The sequence below is a fragment of the Hyaena hyaena genome, unplaced genomic scaffold, assembly GCF_003009895.1.
Source record: "Hyaena hyaena isolate Hyena2069 unplaced genomic scaffold, ASM300989v1 scaffold_292, whole genome shotgun sequence".
In the NCBI taxonomy this organism is placed as follows: Eukaryota; Metazoa; Chordata; class Mammalia; order Carnivora; family Hyaenidae; genus Hyaena; species Hyaena hyaena.
Genome location: NW_024080924.1, coordinates 497,774 through 519,839, shown reverse-complemented (window position 1 = coordinate 519,839; position 22,066 = coordinate 497,774). Strand labels below are relative to the sequence as shown.

General features: G+C 41.0%; 1 protein-coding gene across 1 annotated transcript in view; it reads left to right on the top strand.

The window, feature by feature from the left end:
- Positions 1-3,545: 3,545 nt before the first annotated feature.
- RYR3 (ryanodine receptor 3) overlaps positions 3,546-22,066 on the top strand; it is a 364,667-nt gene continuing 346,146 nt past the window's right edge. The window contains exons 1-2 of the mRNA XM_039247258.1: positions 3,546-3,611; positions 3,693-3,812. Of these exons, the coding sequence (XP_039103189.1) occupies positions 3,546-3,611; positions 3,693-3,812 (186 nt within the window). The remainder of the gene's footprint in view (positions 3,612-3,692; positions 3,813-22,066) is intronic.

Here is a 22,066-nt window from a genome sequence, read left to right as displayed (position 1 = left end):
TATTGTGCCCTCTGACCTAATCCTTCCTTCCTCTTTATTTTATCTCTTTGTCTTATAGATGGGGGGAAGTGGTGAGTTGATAGGGACTGAGTTGAATGTGCTGCGAGTCCTATAGAAGGTGGGGGAGAGATTTTATGATCTTGTTCCAGAGAAACCAGTGTTCAAACAAGCCAAAAATGTATTATTAGGAAAAGAATCCTATAAATGGATAGTAGAACAAAACCCCAGAGTTGTGTTACTTTCTCTGTCAAAAAAAAAAAAAAATCCTTTTTCTTCCTAGTGAAGAGAAAGAGAAGGTAGGGCCCTCTGGGACTTGGGAACTGGAAGTCTTGGTGAGGGAGAGCAAGAGCAGGGAATGTAAGAGAATGAGAAAGCAAGAAAGAGACGATCAGGTTCATAGAGCAAGATAGTCTGGTTCTGAGTAAGATAGTCTGGTTCTGGATTTTAGAGCAGGAATTGTTCTAAGTTTTGACAAGGACTGTTCCTCATAGTGTGTTACTAAATCTGTGGAAGTAATTAGGTCAAGGTGTTCAGCTGGAAGAGATTACCCGCATAAACCTTGAAGTTAGTTGAGATGATGGCTCAGGAGGCAGAGAGAAAGGCCACTAGGTGGTCTTTTGGGCATCAGCTCCATTACTATAGTATTAACAGATCTTGTCTTATAAAACCTGGTATGCTCTGCAGTATTCTGACAGAATGCTTTGTCATTGGATGGTAGTCAAAAATGTGTGTTGAGGGGCGCCTGGGTGGCTTAGTTGGTTAAGCATCCAACTTTCGCTTAGATCATGATCTTGCGGTTCGTGGGTTCGAGCCCCGCGTCGGGCTCTGTGCTGACTGCCAGCTTGGAGTCTGGAGCCTATTTCAGTCTGTGACTCCCTCTCTCTCTGACCCTTCCCTGCTCCCACTGTCTCTCTCTCATTCTCTCCTAGAAATAAATAAAATATTTAAAAAAAACTTTTAAAACATGTGTGTTGAATTCACCCAAAAATGATCAGACTTTCTGATTGACATTAGGAATCAGGTAAATAGTGGGAGAAGTAACTAAGATGTTGATAGATTGCTTGAGAAGATGTGGAGATTGGCTATCACATACCTCAAAATAGAAGAGTTTTGCACCTGAGTAGGAGAATGATTATTTGAATGTGGCATTGAGGGATGGGAGGGGAGGTACAAGATGTGGAAGAATTTGCAGCCTCCAATTACAGGGAGCTCCTTGGAAACGGTACCGTCTGTAAATATCCAGATTTGATATAAAGCAAAAGGGCAAAAGGAGAGAGGTAACGGGAGAAGAGAAAATATATCGGTACAGGAATGAGTCAACTAAGAGGGCTGGTAACGGGAGGGGCTATGTTCTGTGTTTAGGGAGTAGAAGATGTGATGAGACGGGTTGAATTAACCTGTTCCAAATGAAACTTGGGCACAAAGATTACAGTGTTGGATACTCCAAGGCTTGGGATGGATGTTGGTCTGTTGGAGGTTTGCGGAGAATGGTGGGTGCTGTGTGGAACGAAGGCAGGCACAGGCTGCCACTCCAGGCAGTGTCTGCAGCCAAGTCAGCCCTGAGCGTCCGCTTCCAGACAGCATGTGGGAAAAAGGGAAAGTGTTTGGAGAACAGTAAGCTTGGCTCAGAGCCCCTCACGCATATGTGTGCCACCCAGAGTGGGGACCTAGGGAAACATTTGTGCTGGGGGTGCTCCGCGGCACACAGCTGATGAGCTAGTGCAAGTTTCTTGATTGCATGAGCCGACTGGCAGCCTAGCTTATGAGGATGTGAGTTCCAGGAAGGGGAAGTTTCAGACAGAGAGGCAGCTAATGCAAAGTCAAGCCAAGGTGGTTTGGGCACCTTGGAGTAGAAAGGGTATGGGAAATGAGGTCACACAGAGACTGACTTACCTTCAGCTCAAGATGAAGAGAAAATTTTGTCGGCTTTTACCAGCTCATTGAAAAGTCTAATCCATAGCACACTCCTGTGGTTTCTAGATGACTCTTTTTTTGTTGACAAATTGTGTGTGGGTGGGAGATACTTAAGTATTTCTTGGGGGTCCTCTGGACATTCGGGACAGAAAAATTACGTGTTTTGAGGACTACCTCTTGCAGTACAGACCACTTAACTCTCATGAGCCATTTTGCAATGCACATAGTGTCCCTCAATCATTTTAACAACTAAGAGGACCCCCTTATCACCTGTGCCCTTTGGGAGGATGTGATCACCTCCAGTCACCCTAGGATCTGGGGGAGACTCCACCTGGGGGAAAACATCATTCTCTTCAGAGATTTCTGAATCCTCAGAAATCCTGAATCTCTGAATCCTCATTCCGAGAGTAGTGCCTACCTGGAGTTCTCTTCTGCTTCAGTTCAAATGAGGACCATGAATTCTGACTGCACTCTAAGCAGAGGCTTTTGAATTTATTAGTGACTCAATTCAGTGATGAACAGTGACATTTCAGTGCCAGTAAAAGTGTGAAACTTTTTTTTTCCTTCCATCATCTTTTCATATGTCTTTGATGTATGGCTTCTCGCATTTTCCTACAGCTCCTGACCAATCTCTGGGCACCAGCAGACATCTTTTGTGAGATCTCTATTGAATTTCTTTATCTTCCCATCAAGTAGAAGGATTTTATTTTCCCACATAACTATGCACAACACAGATCCCTTTTCAGAAAAGCTGTTTCCTTTGGATCTGACTTTCCAATACTCTGAGACGAACACTAACACCGGGGGACAGGCAGATGAGGCAGGAGTTGTTAAGGAGGAAGTTTGGCCTGACCCTCCTCTCCTTACTCTTTTAACATAACCACACCTGCACACCTTTCTGATGTTTGAAATCCAATGTTAAGCAGTGGGGGAGAGTGGGGGACGTAGACTGACAGATTGGAGAAACTGGTAAGGAAAATGATTTCCTCTCAGCCTTGGTCAGGGCTGTGCAAGAGGCTAGAATGTTAGTGTAAATAGAGGTTGGCCTCGTTTCTGGACCATCAAGAAGAATGCCAAGGTCTCTGAATTTTCAGCAGGGTTGCTCTTGAGAGTGATGCATAGGAGGGAGGTCCCCTCCTTAGGAATTCAGAGTGGCTCCTCTACTTGACCTTCAGCTCCTCCCGATCTGAAGCCTCAAGGCTTCTCTCGAGCTTTCTTTCCCATATGTCTGAAAGCCATTTCCTGTCACCCACCACAGCTTCCTTCTGTCAACTCTGGCAAATGTGTTACCCACTACAAGGGCCCCCGCCCCCAACAACATGTCTCTTGTTCCTCCAAGCCTCACACTTGCGCTGCACGAACCCCGCCTCTGTCTGATCTCTGCTGTTGTCTCCTTTCCCCTCAGTCTCATCTCAGGGGTCTGTTCTGATTATTTCTTTGGAGGTTGCTTAGCTTTACTTTCATGTCCGCTCAGGTGTTGAAATTGGCTGCTCAGCCAGATTGTGTGCATTGCCTGCACCTCAGAAGCGAGGCTCATGCTCTAGGTGCATGGAGGATTCACGTTCCATGTACATGTACCTGCACCCACTGACCCCGCCCCACACTGACCTGGGGAGGTGCTCAGCACTGCCATGTGCTCTCCTTTTCTGTACCATGCTCAAAAGCATGTGCTTCTCGGTGGACGTGATGACGATACAGTAAGGTGACTTGGGGACCTGGTTCCACGTGGGAAGGCAGCCCCTGATTCGCTCACATGTGTGTCTCTGTTCTGCCGGCAGGAAGATGAAGTGGTTCTCCAGTGCGTCGCAAACATTCACAAGGAGCAAAGGAAGTTCTGCCTGGCAGCTGAGGGCCTGGGAAACCGCCTGTGCTTCTTGGAACCCACTTCTGAAGCCAAGGTAGGATCGATCACCTGCCCAGTACCTTCTCCCCTTGGCCTCCTGAGCAGTTATTCAGGTGAAGGAGCTGCAGGGAGAGGAGGAAAAGAAAGATGAGGAAGAAGATAGAAAGGGAGGCAGGTCAGATGTAAAACCTAATCCACCCCAGCCCTGGAACCATGCAGTAGGAACCTGGAGCAGTGAGGAATTAGTAGTGCCTTGTCTGCCGTGTTCACCAGGACACCAGTGCTGCTTTGAGGTCACTGTCACAGAAGAGGTTCTTTTCATACTCCCAGAAAAAGAACACTTTTTGTGTTGTCAATTCCTAAGGGCCTTGAGTATATGTTCTTTACTCCCAGCTGTCATTTATTGCTACCGGGACTCCCTTGTGCTTGGGCCGATGCTTCACAGCAAGCCCGCTGCTCTCAGCTCGGACTGCGCTGAGATCCTGAGATCATTACCCTTGCCTGCCTACTGTGACCTGGGGGCAGAAAGGAGTGTTTGCTCTAGTCCCTGCCGGCATGGCGGCATGTAATGTCTGTCATGTCTCTTCAGCCGAACTTGTTCTTCCTCTGCTTTTCATGATCTATATGTCAAGTGGATCTGTGTACTTGGCGAGATCACCGTACTTTGCAGCCATGGCTGGACCTTTAGATCAGTCAGGGTTCTCCAGAGAAATAAAACCAGTGGGATCTCTCCCTTTCTCTGGATGGGTGGGTGGATGGAGAGATAATGGATTTAAGATACTGCCTCGTGCAGTTATTGGGGCTGGTAAGTCTAAAATCTATTCATCAAGTCAGCAGGATGGAAGCTCAGGCAGAAGTTAATGCTGTCTTGAGGCAGAATATCTTTTATCCAGGAAACCTATTTTTTATTTTTAAGGCCTTTAACAGGTGGGGTAAGGCCCACCCACATTATCAAGGGTAATTACCTTTACTTGAAGAAGTCAACTAATTATAGATGTTAATCACATCTATCAAATACCTTCACATCAAAACCTGGATTGGTGTTTGATTAAATAACAGAGTACTGTAGTCTAGCCAAGCTGACATACATCTAACCATCCTACCCTCTCAGCCACTTTTTTAAGCAGAAAATGGTTACTATATTTTCCAGTAGCCCTCCCGCCCCCCGATCAGCATGCTGTTTCTCTGCCTGAACATATATAACACGGACACATGAGTGGTTTGACTGAATCCTAGAACACCAGATGTGCACTGTGATGGCCGCATTTCCCAGAAGCCCCTGTCCTCTCCATCACTGTTTTGCCCTCTCAAGGAAGTCACTGATCCCTGAGTACAACATCTGTCAGTGACATGTGTGACCAGTGCCAGTAGGAGAGAGTCCCATTAAAACAAGTGGCAAAGAGAAAAGGAAGATGTTTTTATCTTTTTCAAGGTCTTAGACTTGATTTCCCTGAGGTCTTTTCTCATTTGCTTTTGTCCTCAGCTATGTATTTTTCTTTTCACGCCCAGCAGTCTGGGATAATAGGAAGATCACTAGATTAGAAATCAAGAAGTTAATTCTCAACCACTATCTGGTTCCATGACTATGGGCAAGTCACTCAACCTTGCTCTGTTTTCTCATCTGCCAGATAAGGGACAGCCTGGTGGAGTGGAAAGAGCATTGGCCTAACCTGAAAACCAGTGGTCCCATTTTCTAGTCATCCACTGAGTGGGTCATGGGGCAGTGGTTTGGGGGCACAGCTCTGGAGCCAGATGGTCAGAGTTGGAATCCTGTCATTTCACCAGTCACCTGCTAACCCAGGATCATGGCCAAAGTACTTCACCTTTCTGTGCTTAGTTTCTGCAACTGCTTAATGGGAATTTAATAGTAACTACCTAAAGAGGTTGTTACTAGGATTAAATGAGTTAATACATGAGAAGTGCCTAGCACACTCTTTATAACTGTTGACTACTCATTGACTACTATGATTGAACTTTAGCTAAACCAGATGAAAAACAACTATATATCCTAACCCGAGAATACTTTGTATCCCCCAGGAATAAAAATAACCCATACCACTCATAAATGCATTTGGGGATGAGAAAATATCCTTCCTAACACCCACTTGACTAAGTGTGCTTATTTTAATTTTTTCTTTTAAATTTAAAACAAGGTGTAATAAGACAGAAAAAGATGTAACATTATAACTTATTCATCTTGCCACAACTATTTTCATTTGTTTTTCATTCAGTCTTTGTTCACATGTCGTCTGTATGCTTTCAGAGTTGTACTCAAAGTTGATGTGTAAGCATTCTGATTTTTTTTTTCCTTTAACATTTTAGCCAGTTCCATAAAGCTGTGTAGTCTTTGTGGTTATAAAAAAAAAAAAAATGTATATGATTTTTGTTAGTTTTTTTGCTTCTTAGGGTAAATGTCCAGGAGAAAAATTAATGGTATTAGGAGCATGAACAGTATTAAACTGCTTTCCCCAAAGGGTATACCAGCTGTCACAGTTGACATGCCACTATCATATCATGAATATGTGTCTCTTGTATACACAGTATGAGAAAACTGCACCATGATTGCTTCTCAAAAAAACCGGGTCAAGGTCATGGAAAGGATAGGGAAAGTACTCAGAACCTCCTGTCACCATTGTCACTAAATATTTCCTCTGATACTCTACCATTGAATTTCACAACCATCTGTGCCATTCTTAGGTTTTCAGAAGCTAACATAAGTCGTGCAATGAAATGGGAAGGTATATTCCCAAGCCTGGAACTGAGCATGAGGCACACACCTTCAACGGCACCCTTATTACCAGCTACAGAGCCACCAGTGACCTTGGCATTCCCAGTCAAGGGTATTTCAAGCTAGTTGAGCCAAAGAGAGATAAAATTGAGATAAATTCTAAGGAGAAGATAGACCTCTGAGAAAGAAGAGATGAGATAAGGTTCTCAAAAGGTATTCTTAGTGTACAAGCCCTGTGAAAAGAAGGTCACATTGAAGGAAGGAGTGAGAGAGTAGAAGAATGGGAAGCACAAGTACTCCAACCCTTGCTGTAGACATGGAGACTGTTTAACACTTGCGAGAGCGCTTGTGACTTTCTGTTTGCCATGGCCCACTCTTCTTTGAAGGTCTCTTGAAACTGCAAATGTCAACAGATGGAAGCACTATTATTCAGCTTCCCTTTCAAAGATGCACGGCTCCAGGAATTAAAAGGGGTCCTTCTTCTTTTAGAAAAAAAGACGTCAGAATTACAACCGGAAACCAGGAAACATTGAAAGGAAACATTGCTTCTTTATTTGATCAATAACAGCAAATGCTGATTCACTGTCATTTTTAAGTGGAAAACTTGTTCCCAGGAATTGCCTACTTTTCCTCTCATCCATATTATCTGTTTTGTAATTGCGGCACCAGCTGGGGAAAGGGGCATCTTACTTAGTTTAACTTAGCATCCACACTCATAAGCCTCACACACTGCTTGCACCAGTATGTGGCGCAGTAAGGCAGGAACCACAGCTTGCCTGCTGGGAGGTGTGAGGCACACCTGTGGGAATCCTCGCTTCTGAATCCCCCACCCAGGATGAACCCAAGTGCAAAGAGATGAGGTCCACATCAGGCAGGTGGGGGAGTTACCATGACTTACAAGCCCCATGTACCACAGGAGTCAGTGTTCCTTGTCACAACTCCACAGGCATGGCTTTGGGGAGCCCCGCAAAGGACACCTCCTCCCAGCTAGAAGAATCTTGACGCTTGGGGAATTGCAAAGATACAGCTTCTTACAAGGAGTAATCGTGTCATCTCAGTCGAGACTCAGGCTGCCAGTCAGGGATCATTTTCACTGTAAGCAGTGTTGCCTGGTAACACAATTCACATCTCAGTTTTACCAGGTTGTCCTACGAACAAAGCTGGACAGTTATGTGAAGGTCAAATTCTCATGCATAAGGAAAGAAGTTGATAAGCTTTATCCCATAGTAGTTTTCATTGATTGCTGCTACTTAATGACTGTGGCCTTGTCTGATGTGTCTGGAACCCCAGCACCTTTCCAAATCTTCACGTCCACCTTCTTTAAATTTATAGGTCATCATAAAGTAAGAAGAATGTGGGAACTTTTTGTTTAAGCTCGATTGCAACACACCAAGGTTTGTTTGTTTCACTGATTTTAATGAGGGTGAAACAGATATTGGTGAAGGGAGACTTACCCTAGAGAGTGAGCAGGGGAGGGGCAGATAGAGAGGGGGAGAGAGACTCTTAAGCAGGCTTCACACCCAGTAGGGCTCAGTCTCACAACCATGAGATCATGACCTGAGCCTAAGTCACTAGTCTGAAGCTTAACCAACCCCCCATCCCCCCAGTGCCCTTTAAAAACCAGTGGCATAGCCAAAGTCTTGAAGCTCTCCGTGTCTCAGAATGATGTTCTCTGCCTCTCTGTCGGGGAACACTGCCTATCTTCCCATGGTTCATTTAAACTGAAAAATCCAATTTCAAATCCAATTTTCAAACTGAAACTTTCAGGGGAAATTTTATTCCTATTGTCTCCTACCTCCTCTTTTGAAAATGAAGAATAGTCTGCTCTGGTTTCAGCAAAGCTGGATAGGCTCTAAAGACCGAGGATTAAACATCTGTGATTGTGCAAACATCATTATGTAGATGGCATAAATGAAGAGAGAATTCTAGGCTAAAAATAACTTATTTTCTCTTATTTTTATTATTGTTAGCTCAGAATAGATTTACTGTTGACTTCTAAAAAACTAAGCCTGTGCAAATTTGCAGAGATGCTCACCGTGAACTTGTACACTTCTTTTTGAACCTCTGATTGATATTTTAGAGGATAATATTCTCTATGGACTTAAGATCTTATGAAAAGCCAAATTATTACAAAACTTCTGTTTAAAAAAACTTTCTTGTTATGTAATAGAGACTTACAGGTGGAAGATGGGAACCTTTTTGTTTGTTTGACATTTATCAGGCATCATGTGCTCCGTGCCATGTGGTGCAGTAGGTGCTTACACACTCTCGTGTGATTTTTATATCCCTATGGAGCAAATATCAAGCTCATTTACAGAGAAGAAAGATACAAGAATTTAGACAAAGTTAAGTAAATTCCTGAAGATGATTCATTCCAAACTTGAATCACTAATTCTATAGTACTTAGCAATCAAGAGTGTCACGGATCCAACTTAAGGATAAAGAAGCCATATTTCTCCATGTGGTTAGATCTGAGACTACCTGGGCAGATCTCCATACCCCCTCCCACAATCTTCATGCATCTGTCCTCTGAATGCCTGACATTCCAAAGTTAGAAATATGTATTTTGCTTAGATCAGATAGGAACTATTAAAATGCAAATGTTCTGAGAGAGCACATGGAGCAATGTTAAATGTCTATAGGTAATTATTTTTTTAGTATAAATGGCATAATCAGATATTTTCTTGAAATTAAGTTGTTGGAGGAATAAGGCAGAGGACTGAGTGCCTCTGTCTTGGGATAGAAGGCACAGAAACACTGTGAATGTGGGATCAAACATCTACTGCATTGAATTCCAAGAGTTTACCTGTTTTTATGCCTCCCCTTCACCAGTCTGAGCACTGAAGATTGTGGTTTAAGACAGTGGCTAAGAAACATGACCTTGGACCATGGAGAAAGATTGCCTGGGCTGGTAATTCAGGCTCCATTGCTTAACAGCTGTCTGATCATGGTTCCAATGACTTTCCCTTAACCTGCCTCAGTTTCCTTGGCTTGAAAACTGTACCCATCTCCTAGTAGTATTATGAAGATTCAGTTACATGGGTTCCCAATTGTAACGTACTTCTAACAGTGCCTAACACACCCCCAAGTGTTTTTTTAGGCAATAGCTTTTATTATCTCAAGTATGGATTCAGACCTACCTTAGGTCCCCAGGAACTGTTGCTTGACTGAGTTAAGTTACCCACATATTGAATTTCTTAAATATTTATCGTTTATTTTAACTTTAATTCTAGTATAGTGAACATACAGTGTTGGATTAGTTTCAGGTTACAATATAGTGATTCGACAATTCTAGAAATTACTCAGTGCCCATCATGATAAGTGTACTCTTAATCTCCTTTACCTCTTTCATCCTCCCCCACCCCCTCTGGTAACTATCAATTTGTTCTGTATAGTTAAGAGTCTGCTTTTTGGTTTGTTTCTTTTTTTTCTTAAACTCCACATATGAGTGAAATCATATGATACTTGTCTTTCTCTGACTTATTTCACTTAGCATTCTACTCTTTAGCTCTATCTACATTGTTGTAAATGGCAAGATTTCATTCTTTTTATGGGTGAGTAATATTCCTTTGTATATAAATACCATGGAATATCCATTTATTTGTTTACCCATTATTCTATTGATGAACACTTTGGCTGCTTCCATAACTGGCTATCATAAATAATCCTGCAAGAAACATAGGGACACACATAGCTTTTCAAATAAGTGTTCTCATTTTCTTTGGGTAAATACCCAGTAGTGGAATTACTGGATCATACGGTGATTCTATTTTTTCATTTTCTGAGGAGCCTCTATACCGTTTTCCACGGTAGCTGCACCAGTTTACAGTACCACCAACAGTGCATAAGTGTTCCTTTTTCTCCACATCCTCACCAACACTTGTTTCTTGTGTTTTTGATTTTAGCCATTCTGACAGGTGTGAGTTCTACCACATGGTTTTGATTTGCATTTCCCTGCTGATGAGTTACGTTGAGCATTTTTTTGTGTGTCTGTTGGCCATCTGTATGCCTTTGGAGAAATGTCTGTTCAGGTCTTCTGCCCATTTTTAAATAAAATTACTGCTTTTGGTTTTTTGGTATTGAGTTGTAGACATTATTTTTGGATGCTAACCCTTCATTGAATATGTTACTTGCAAATAACTTCTCCCATTCAGTAGGTTATCTTTTAATTTTGTTGATTGTTTCTTCTGCTGTACAGAAGCGTTTTTATTTTGATGTAGTTCCAATAGTTTATTTTTGCTTTGGTTTCCTTTCCATAGGAGGCATATCTAGAAAAATGTTGGTACAGCTGATGTCAGAAAAGTTACTGCCGGTGTTCTCCTCTAGCATTTTTATGGTTTCAGGTCTCCCATTTAGGTCTCTAATCCATTTTGAGTTTACTTTTGTGTAGAGGATAAGAATAAATATTTCAAAGGCCTGGATTTGAGGATCAGCAGGACATTTATGACTGTTAAAGTGAAATATTAACGAGAGCCAGAGTAAGTTAGATGAAAAGGATTAAGTAATGAGTGAATAGTTTTAAAAAACTAAAGTGAATCAGTGAGATGTATATTTTTATTGTTACTGATTTTTAATTTAATTCTGGTAAGATCAAAAAACGTGCTCTGTACATTTCAATTCTTGGCAATTTATTAGGGCTGTTTTATGGCCTAGCATATGGTCTACCTTGCTTAATGTTCCATGTGTTCTACTTGCCAAAAGTGTGTTGGATAGTGTTTTATGAATATTAAGATGGCTGACTGTGGTGTTCAAGTCTTCTGTATCCTTACTGAGTTGTATTGATAAGTTCTATAAGTTACTGAGGTAGAGGTATTAAAAGCCATGAAGATTTGTCTATGTCTCCCTTTTCTGTCAGTTTTGTTTCATGCATTTTAAAGCTCTCTTAGGTGTGTGTGTACACACACACACACATATATATATATATAATTTTTATTTTTTTGGTAAACTGATTCTTTGTCATTCTCAAATGTTTCTGTTTGGCCTTGATCTAATTGTATACTTGGACTGCTTTTAACACAGTCACAGACTTTCTTATGCTTACTATTTGTGTGATCTTTTTGTTTTCCATTTGTTTATGTCTTTATATTTAAGGGGTGCCTGGGTGTTTCAGTTGGTTGAGTGCTGACTTTGGCTCAGGGCATGACTCAGTCTGTGAGTTCAAGCCCTGCATCAGGCTCTGTGCTGGCAGGTCAGAGCCTGGAGCCTGCTTTGCATTCTGTGTTTCCCCCTCTCTCTGCCCCTTCCATGCTTGTGCTCTGTCTCTCAATAATAAATAAATGGTAAAAAAAAAAAAAAAAATTTTAAATCTTAATATTTAAGACATGTCCCTTATAAACAGCATGTAGTTAATGTTCTACTCCTCCCCCTTTTTGCAGTCTCTACTATTTTATTGTAGTGTTCAGTCACATTTACTGGAATAATTAGTAGTGTTGGGATTTGGTCTACCATCTTACTATTTGTTTTCTTTTGTTTCAGGTTTTTATTCTTCCGTTTATCTTTTTGTGTTTTCTTTAGGATAAATCAAATATGTTTTAGTGTTCTATTTTGTCTCTATAGGCTTTTTAGCTCTACTTCTATGTATTTTTCAGTCATTACTTTAAGGATTACATATAAATCCTCAGCTTCTTAGAGCCTGTCTTGATTAATATTATTCCACTTTCCTTTTATCCTTTGTGCTATTATTGTCATGCGTTTTTATTTTTACAAGTTACATAAATATGCACTACTTTATTTTTGTTTCAAAGAGTCAGTTGTCTCTTAAGGAAATTAAGAAAAGGAAAAAATAGTACTTATATATTCAAATATTTACCATTTTCAGTGCTCATTCTTCAGTCCTCTAGATCCAGATTCCCTCCTGGTAGCATTTTCCTTAAGTCTCAAGAATGTCCTTTATCCTTTCTTGTAGTGCAGGTCTGCTGATGACAAACTATCTCAGCTTTTTTCACTGACAATGTCTTTATTTTGTCCGTATTTTTGAAGGATATTTTCTCTGTAAAATCCTGGTTTGATATTTTTTTTCTTTTATCACCAGTAAAGATGGTGTTTTACTGTCTTTTTGATCTCCTTTTATTTTTATATGAAAAGTTAGCTATTGTTCTTACGATTCCTCCATTTGTAGTAAGTTTTTTTTTTCTGTTAGGTTTTAATAATGTTTATCTTTGATTTTAAGCATGTTGAATTCAAAAGCACTGTAAGACATCCAAGAAGAGATTTTGATGGGCATCTGACTATATAAAACAGAAGTTCAGAAGAGAAGTTGGGATTCATCTTTTCAAAAAATCACAACATTGTGGTTTTTCAGTTTGAATGGTTACAATGTGAGGGTGGTTTTCTTTGCATTTATCTTGCCTGGGTTTTGCTGATCCTAATGGATCTTTTGGTTGTTTTATTTGTTTTTAATAATTTTTGAAAATTTGCATACCATTGCTTCTTAAAATGTTTTTTTCTGCCACATTTACTCTTTCTGGAATTCCAGTTGCTTTTATATTAAACTGTTTTATATTGTCCCATAGGACACTAAAATGGCTTTTTTTTTTTCCAGCTGTTTTTCCCCTGTGCTTCAGTTTGTATATTTCCTACTGGCTTGTCTTTATTTTAACTGACACTTTCATTTAATAAAAATGTCCCATTGACTCCCTCCAGTGAATTTTTTCAGATAATGTATTTTTTAATTATAAAATTTCTATTCATTTCTTTTTAAAAAATTTTTAACATTTATTTTTATTGAGAAACAGAGAGAGAACATGAGCAAGGGAGGGACAGAGAGAGAGGGAGACACAGAATCTGAAGCAGGCTTCAGGCTCTGAGCTGTCAGCACAGAGCCTGATGCGGGTCTCGAACCCACAAGCGGTGAGATCATGACCTGAGCTGAAGCTGTATGCTCAACAGACTAAGCCACCCAGGCGCCCCTATTAATTCATTTCTGAGTTTTAACATAGTAACCTAAAATTCTCTTCTTCTGTTATTCCCATTTTTTCCCTAGAAATTAATTTATGTTAAATACGTGACTACTATTGCCAATATCTGGATTATCTGTGGGTCTGTTCCTACTAACTGAGCTTTCTCTTGATTATGAGTCCCATTTCCTGTTTATTTTGATATCTAGTAATTGTATACTGAAGATTGTAGGTGGTATTTTGTAGTTCTCATTTGTTATCTCCCCTTGAAAAGTATTATATTTTATTCTAGCAGGTAGAGCTCCTTGATCTTGTAGAGGCTTAGTCTATTTTGGTTTTGCTTTTAGTCCTAGAACATAGCCTTTGGATTTGGGATGTAGCCCTTCTGGATTTTAATGAAAATCCTGGAGTCTTACCTAACCCCTTCTAAGTAGCAAGAGTTGAACACCAAATTCTGACACTTTAAAACTGGGGAGCTGCTGAAACCTTCACCCATTTTTAGCAGTCCAGCTGTTGCCTTCCCTTAGATGCTTGAAATGCTGCCCTGTACAGTTGAGTTGGCCAAAAATTTGTGTGCAGATTTTGGGTTTTCATCTACAGTGGTTCTGTTCTTTTCAGCATTCTTTTCTTCACTTTATTTATAGTCTGAGAGCCCAAACTCTGGCCTCTGGCTGCATAGCAGCTTTTTTCCTGAGATCTATCCCCCATGAAACCTACAAACAGGGAAGTACTCTCAGGGGAAAAATTAATTAAATGTGGATATCACTTAGTGGGCTTTCCATCTTTTAAGAGTCCTATTCCTTCTAGCTTTAGGTTGCTCTCCAGTGCCTTTAAGCAATTTTTTAAATTTTTGTTCAGAATTTATAATAGCTATTGTTAGGAGGGTTTTTCTGCTTTAACTTTCTCTCCTCTTAACTGAATCAGTCCTCATCAGTTAGTGTTCACTACTCTTTGAAGCAGTTGAGTGTTAAAAGGAAGAGAAAATAGTCTTAAAGAAGAATCTAGGTTAGAGAGGTGTTTCCACACTGAGAAACACAAGTATGTTTCTTGTCAAAGGAGGCAGCTCTAGAGATGAGGTTGCAAGAGATAGAGAACTACGAGAAGGTACTATTAGTGAGGGGATTAAGTTGAGTGCGGCTTTGTCATATGCAAAAGAAAGAGGAGGCAAGGGGATTTTCAAGTAGCAGGGACAGGAGCTGAATGTTGAAGGGTGTTTTGTTAGAGGAAAACATGAGCTTACGAAAGCTGTGTGGATTCCTCATATTAAGAAGGGAAGTGAATAGACTGTGATTAATTTGAATTCAGGCTAACAAAATGCATAGGATGGCTAAAGAATCAAGGTGGGAATAGTCAAGCATCACTCCAGAGCTACTGGCTTTAGCTGCTTGTAGATGGCACTTTACTTAATGAAAGGAATTTGGAAAGGAAGAAGTTAGGACAGAGGATGGTGGTGGAGCTTGTGAACTAAGGTTTGGGCATGTTGAATTCAAAAGGCCAGTAAGAGACACAAGAAAAAATTTTGATAGGCATCTGGATATATGGGTCAGGAGTTCAGAAGAGAGGTTGGGATGGAGGTAATATTTAAGAGATACTGGCTTAAGGGCACCTGGGTGGCTCAGTCAGTTAAGTGTCCAACTTTGGCTCAGGTCATTATCTTGCAGTTTGTGGGTTTGAGCCCCACATCAGGATATGTGCTGACAGCTCAGAGCCTGGAGCCTGCTTCATATTCAGTGTCTCTTTCTTTCTATGCCCCTCCTGCCCACGCTCTGTTTCTCTCTCTCTCTCTCAAAGATAATAAACATTTAAAAAGAGAGAGAGAGAGTGGCTTAAGGCTAGTAAATCAAGCTATAAGAGTGAGTGGAAATTAGATGGATTTAGAAGTGGGAAGGCCCAGGAAATGTCCGTATTTATAAATGAGTGGAGAAGGAGTAACATCACAGCAAATGAGAAGGAGCATCCTATGAGCTCAGTGGAAAAACAGGCATATGTGTTGTTTGTGTCACAGAAGGCACTTGCACGGTGTCAGGAAAGGGGCATAGTCAATAGGGTAGAACACCCCCTGGAGGTCAAGTAATATAAGGATGGATTGTGTCCATTAGATGTAGTGGCCTGGAGGCCAGCCCAGTCTCCGTGAGATCTCTTTCAATGTGGTGAAGGCAGAAGCCAGTTTAGAGGAAATGAAAAGTAAGATGGAAATAAGAACACAAAGGCAACTCATGCAGAATATCTGTAAAAGAAAGTGATAGCTGGAGAGGGTTGGAGGATGGAGGGGTTTTTGTAATGGGAAAAACTTACCCTTGTATAGACTTGAGTAGAGAAGGAGGAGGGAATGCAGGGGAAGGAAGGGATCGTCTGGTGTGAAAATTGCTGGTATAGTACAAAGGACTGGTGTTAAGGACAGAGGAGGAACTGACTTTGAAGTAAAGGAAGAACTTCTGTGTGTTTAAATAGGAAGGAAGAAGGCAGGGATGAGAATAGATTGGTAGGTTTTGTGCATTTGGAGACTGAGCTGCCTAGAGAAGAGTGTAGGATTGCTGAGCAGTGTGTGGGTCCAGGATTGGGGGGCCAGTTGTAGCTGGTGACCATGAATTATAGTGCTATCAATTTTCTGGATATGTCCTCTTCTGCAGTCCTTAGCAGTCCCAGGACAGGCATGAAAAAAGTGGATAGTTAATTCAGCCGGGGTTCAGAGTGTTGCTGGTGAGTGTGATAAATGACAAAGGGGCAAGAGAGTCTGGGAGGCTAGCCAATGAGATCTTGGAATTTAAGCTGAATGGTAGCGAAAAGAAATAAGGACTAAAGACAGTAATGAGAGCAGTTGAGTGAATAAGAAAGCATGCTGGATGCTGAATGCTGTGTTAGAGGTTTCAGCCTAGAGTGGTTTGATTGAAAACATTCCAGTGTCTGACTATGAGAGACGGTGGCTGAACTAGACTATAGAAGATTATTGGTAAGAAGGAAGCGAAATAACTGAGAGGCGTAATATGTGATGGATTATTCATATAACACATTAGTTTTCTATGGCTGCTGTAGCGAATTACCACAGATTAGGTAGTTTAAAATAACAATTTACTCCCTTTATCTCTGGAGGCTAGAATCTGAAGTGAAGGTTTTGCCAGAGCCACACTCCCTCCAAGGCCTCTGTAGTAGAATCCCTCTTTGCCCATTCCAGTTTCTGGTAGCCCCCTGTATTCTGTGATTTATAACCACCTAACCCCAATTCCTACCTTCATCTTCTCATGGTCCTTTTCTATGTGTATCTGTCTTCACATGGTGGTTTCCTCTTACTATAAGGACATCAGTCATAGTGGATTGGGTCTCACCCTATTGACCTCATCTTAATTTGATTACATCTTCCAACACCCTATTTCCAAATATGGTCATATTCACAGGTGCTGGGGATTAGGTCTTCATATATTTTGAGAGGACACAATTCAACAAATAACAATGTAAGTGTTTAAAATTACCAGTAGCAGGGATGAAAAGGGACCAGAGATTTCAGTGAAGGGCAAGTCCAGGAAATACACAAACACCAATGAGGGAGGGATTGGAGGATGATGTTATCAGGAGTAGGAAGCTTCAAGAAGAAGAGTTAACCTCTTTAAGTTCTTTAAGAAGAGTAATGGTGGGAAAGGAGGACACAGAGCCTACCTCCTTCGGTCACCTGAGGTATGATAGAATGAGCCTCTTATAACTGGGAAGTCCCCAAGGGAAGTGGGGTCCTTTGGGAGGAGCTGGGTTTCATCTGTCCAGGCAGTGTTCAGAGAAAAGGCAGAGGATGGACGATGGGGCGTGTTGATTGTGGAGTATACTTTCTGGGAGACAGGAGGGGCTGAGTGAGGAGGTTGGAGGGTGAGGGCATTAAAGGAAATGATCATACAGAAAAGGAAAAATAATACAGCAGAAAATTGACACTGTGACAGTTGTCGAAGAAAACAAAGGTAACTGCTTTTGTGGGCTTACCCTACAGCCTTCTGGAGGTTGGTGGCCGTGCAGTGGCGTGTGGGAAATGGAGGCTGGACAGTCATTCTGTTAGATGAGATATTCTTATTCTCTTAGCTGTCAGAGGATCTGTTTGCATGGTCAAGGCTTGCTGTCCGACATGTGCAGGTGAGCAGAATGGGTATACTGTATGCTTACATGGTGAGCTGGCCTTCGGGTGAGGTCCTAGGGGGGACTAGGGTAGGCTCTCTGCATTGGGTGGCTACTCTCCATCAGGTTATTGTTCAGATTGGGCCAGGCACTATTACTGTTTTGTGCAGGGAGGAAAAAAGCTTCATTTCATATTGGGCCATCCATGAATGCACTCATTTGAGGGGTTGGGGTAGAGTCCTAACTATGGAGTCTGAAAAACATGGCTCCAGTTCTTCTCAATTAGTAGCTAAACCATTTTCTTTCAGGAAGTTTTAGTCTTACCTCTATATTCACATTGAGCATCGTGCTCTGCTATTTCTAACAGTTAAGAGATGAGAAGGGAAACTGATATCCAAAGAAAGAGCATAAAAGTCCAGTGTAACATGTGTCAGGTTTATTAATGCATTTGTCATTTGCTGCATCTGAGAACCTTGTTAGAAAGGAAAAAATAAAAGTCCAAACTTTGAACCGCAAGTTCTGTCCTCATCTATATTGTTTTCGTTCCGACTTGAGTTGTTAATACTGTTGTGATAACTCATCTGCTTGTAGCAATACCAGTCCCCTCTTTTTATTTAAAGACAGTCTGTACCTTAGTGGTGGAAATCTTCACAAAGAATTTATTCAGTGTGTAAAGTGGCACTGTATCTCTGCTGTTCATTTGTCATTAACCTCTTCACAGCAGGCTAATGGCCCCAAGTGAACTATGAGTAGGTATTATTCATGCCCAGGCACCTCTGCAGTACTTAGTACTTTGCTCTTCAGACCTAATAGCTGCCATTTTGGTCTAGATTAGCAGTATTTTTTTCTTTCTCCGTCAACTCCTGAACTTACTAATTATATCACAAAGACTTGCCTTTTTCCCCCTCCTATGGTTATAGTATCTCTTTTTCATTTGTTGCTGTTATATGGGAGAAATACAATGCATTGCGTTTGTGTTAGAACTTGAATCTTAAGAACCCAAGCCATGTCTATGTATCGTTTTTATTTCCCATGGGTGTTTTAAAACTTGAGGATAAAACTTCAGTCATGATTATGACCATTTGTGTAATCCTTTGAAGTTATGTACATCTTTATAGTTCACAGACTGAACCATTGCTAAAGAACACTGGAGAGTGATTTGAGAGAGCTGGTTTTGTTCTCCCTCCAGTGTGCTGTAAGATGTTACACAAGATACCTGTCAGGTCTGATTTTTGACCGTCTGATGAGGAGAGTTTTATAAAGGAAATGTTTAATATTGTTTAAGAAGTTAGGATTTCCAGGCATTTAAGTTGACAACTTCTCCTTTTCAGCAATTTGTGTAACAGTTTTATTCTTTAAAGTTTCATTCTTTTTAAGAGTGGCCTGAACAAACTAGAGGACTGGAAAAAATTGTATGAATCCTTTGCAAACAGAATTTTGTCTGTTCTTCATTTCCTGACATGCAACAAATAGGTGATTTTAAATAATTCAAACACATTGGAGAATGAGTTTATTTTTGTTCCTCCATGTTATTTCAGGGAACGAGTACAAAGTTTCCCTAATTCGGTCATTCCAGGGTTTAGCTGCTTTCTCTATTAGGATGTTTTCAAATAATTTTCTTCCCACTTCACTTAACTGAGCTTTATCCAAAACCTTTAGAAGATGCCAACAGCTGATGAAAGAAAGCTGTTTGTAAGCCTCTCCCAAACAGTTGGGTTTTTTGTTTGTTTGTTTTTTAGCTTTGGAGTGGTTGACAAAATTAAAAACCCTTTGACCTAATGATCCATTTCTTATTGGAGCCCTTTCATCAAGGATTTTTGCCCCAAGCCCTACTTGAGCACTTCACTCTATATCCCAAGATACTTCTACTTCAAAATAGAACAGATTGTCCTCTCTTTGAGGTGGATCAGGCACACTGTTGCCTCAGAAAGAGGAATAATTGATGTCTAGCCCACCTCTTTCATCCCAGGAGCAGTTACTGGAGACTTGAAATTTGGGTGGAATCTGGGTCCAAACCGTTTCACTTCTTTTACCTAAAGATGAAAAGAGTTTTTACAAATTAAAAGCTCTGAAACGGAGTCAACAGAGAAGCCTTAGGGTTATCTAACATTCAGTAAAACCTCTAGTAAACAGCCAAAGAGTACTTTTAGTGAAAAATACAGCAAAGAAAGGCGACAACTTTTTGATGTTGGTGAGAAGATTTCCGTGGCCTCCTCTGATCTCCATTTAAGTCGGAAGATAAGTGCTGTGGTTTCGCTCATTACCTGGTTTCCCAAGTGAGTCACGTCAAGAATGTTTTCTCTTCAAAGATGATTAGCCTGGCCAGCATCCAGGGGGTTTGGCACAGACGTCACCCAGAAGGGCAGTGCTTCTCAAACTTGAATAAGCATATTCTTCCATCCCCATCCTTGTCTTGGGTGGGGCCAGAAATTCTGCTTTGATTTTTCTTAACTTCTGTCTGATCCTTAAGCAAGGGGTCCTCAGACCACACTTTCAGAAATTGTGGCAGGGCTGAACTTGCAGTCGTCAACATTTGTCTAAGTAATGGTGAAGTAGCTAGCTGGCTTAGGTGTGTGGATGGCATCACGAAATGAAGCAAACCTATGCCCTTGGTTTCATTAGCATCACATTTAAACTTTGCTACAGCCTGCCATGGAAAGTTCCTAATTGCCGTAGCAATGAATTAACTTGCTTCTTTTCCAAAATGTACAAGTTTAATTGGACCCCAAACATGGCTTTCATCTCCATCTTACTTGCTGAGAACATGAGGAATAGTTCCCCTGGAGTGCAAGTGGATAATTTGAAGCATTTATCTTTATAGGGTCTTGACAGTCATTGTTTAGGTCACTATGAGCCAAGACTTTGATTTTTGAGGTGTGTCATTGTTCTGTCAGTTTCTATCAATGTGTTCACTGTCTCTCATGGAGCCGAGTTAACTCAACCATTACATAGTGTAAGTACCTCCTGATTATCCAGTGGGTGGGGGGTAGAAGGAAAGGCCATAATCTGCCTTGCAGTACCTATTCCCTGTCCTCATTTTGATGGTGAAAGTCAGTAATCTGGGTTAGTTACTCAGCAGAGCTGAGAGGAAGGGAACTCCAGTGATGGCCCAGTCATGTGACCTTGAATGTTTGAGCAGAGGCAGTATTGGACGTGGTATTTCCTGGCCAGCTTTACTAAGTGCTGACTGATGTGTTGGGCTCAGGTAGGAAGGGACTAAGTCTCCTAATGGTTTCTTTGTGGTCATCAGAGCTGGTCCATGCCCTGAGTGAAAAGGATTAGTGACTTCAGTGAGGGACCTTTGTTGAAAAATATGGGCTTAGAGTCATTGTGTTCTTTGTAGGATTCATGCTTGTGGTGGTGTCTCTGGTACCTTGTGTCCCTTGCACCATTTCCCTCATGGAGTTCCCGTTAGGATTTCTTGTAGGGCTGGTTTAGTGGTGATGAATTCTTTCAATTTTTGTTTGTTTGGGAAGACTTTTATCTCTCCTTCTGTTCTGAATGACAGGCTTGCTGGATAGAAGATTCTTGGCTGTGTATTTTTTCTGTTCATGACATTGAAGATTTCCTGCCATTCCTTTCTGGCCTGCATGTTTCAGTAGAAAGGTCTGTCACCACTCTGATAGGTTTCCCTTTGTATGTTATGGCACTTTAATCCCTAGCTGCTTTCAGAATTCTCTTTGTCCTTATATTTTGCCAGTTTCACTATGATATGTCGTGCAGATTGATTCAAGTTACGTCTGAGGGGAGTTCTCTGTGCCTCTTGGATTTCAGCGTCTGTTTCTTTCCCCAGATTGGGGAAGTTCTCTGCTATGATTTGTTCAAGAACACCTTCAGTAACTTTCCTTCTTTCTTCCTCTTCTGGAATTCCTATGATATGGATATTGTTCCATTTGATTGTATCACTGAGCTCTCAAACTCTCCTTTCGTGTTCCTAGATCAGTTTATCTTTCTTTTTCTTGGCTTCCTCTTTTTCTTTAATTGTGTCTTCTAATTCACCTATTCTCCTCTATGTCTCCAATCCATGCATTGGATGCCTCCATTTTATTATGCATCTCATTTATAGCATTTTTCAATTCATTACAACTATTTTTAAGCTCCTTAGTTTTAATAGCAATAGTTTCTCTGATGTCTTCCATGCCTTTTTCAAGCCCAGTGATTAATTTTATGACTATTGTTCCAAATTCTTGTTCAGTTATGTTGCTTATATCTGTTCTTCAGCTGTCATTTCTTCCTGGAATTTCCTTAGAGGAGAGTTCTTCCATTTCTTCATTTTGGCTAGCTTTCTGTCTCTTATTAGTTTTAAAAGCTTGTTATGCATTCTGCACCTGCGAGTACTGCTGTATTAAAGAAGGTTCTTTGACTGTCCAGGGCCTGTCCATTCAGGAAGTGTTCTTTGAATGGTGTCTCTTGGTCTCTATTGTTGAGACTTTGGTTATTTTACTTCCTTACACGTAGTGGTGTTTGGGACTCTCCACCATCTGTAACTTTGGCTTGTTTGTTGAGGTAGTCGCACTTACGAGGTTGCCTTCCCAGTGTACTCTGTCTCTTTCTCTTCCTAAACTCCTGCGGCTCAGTGTCCTATGGCTTCAG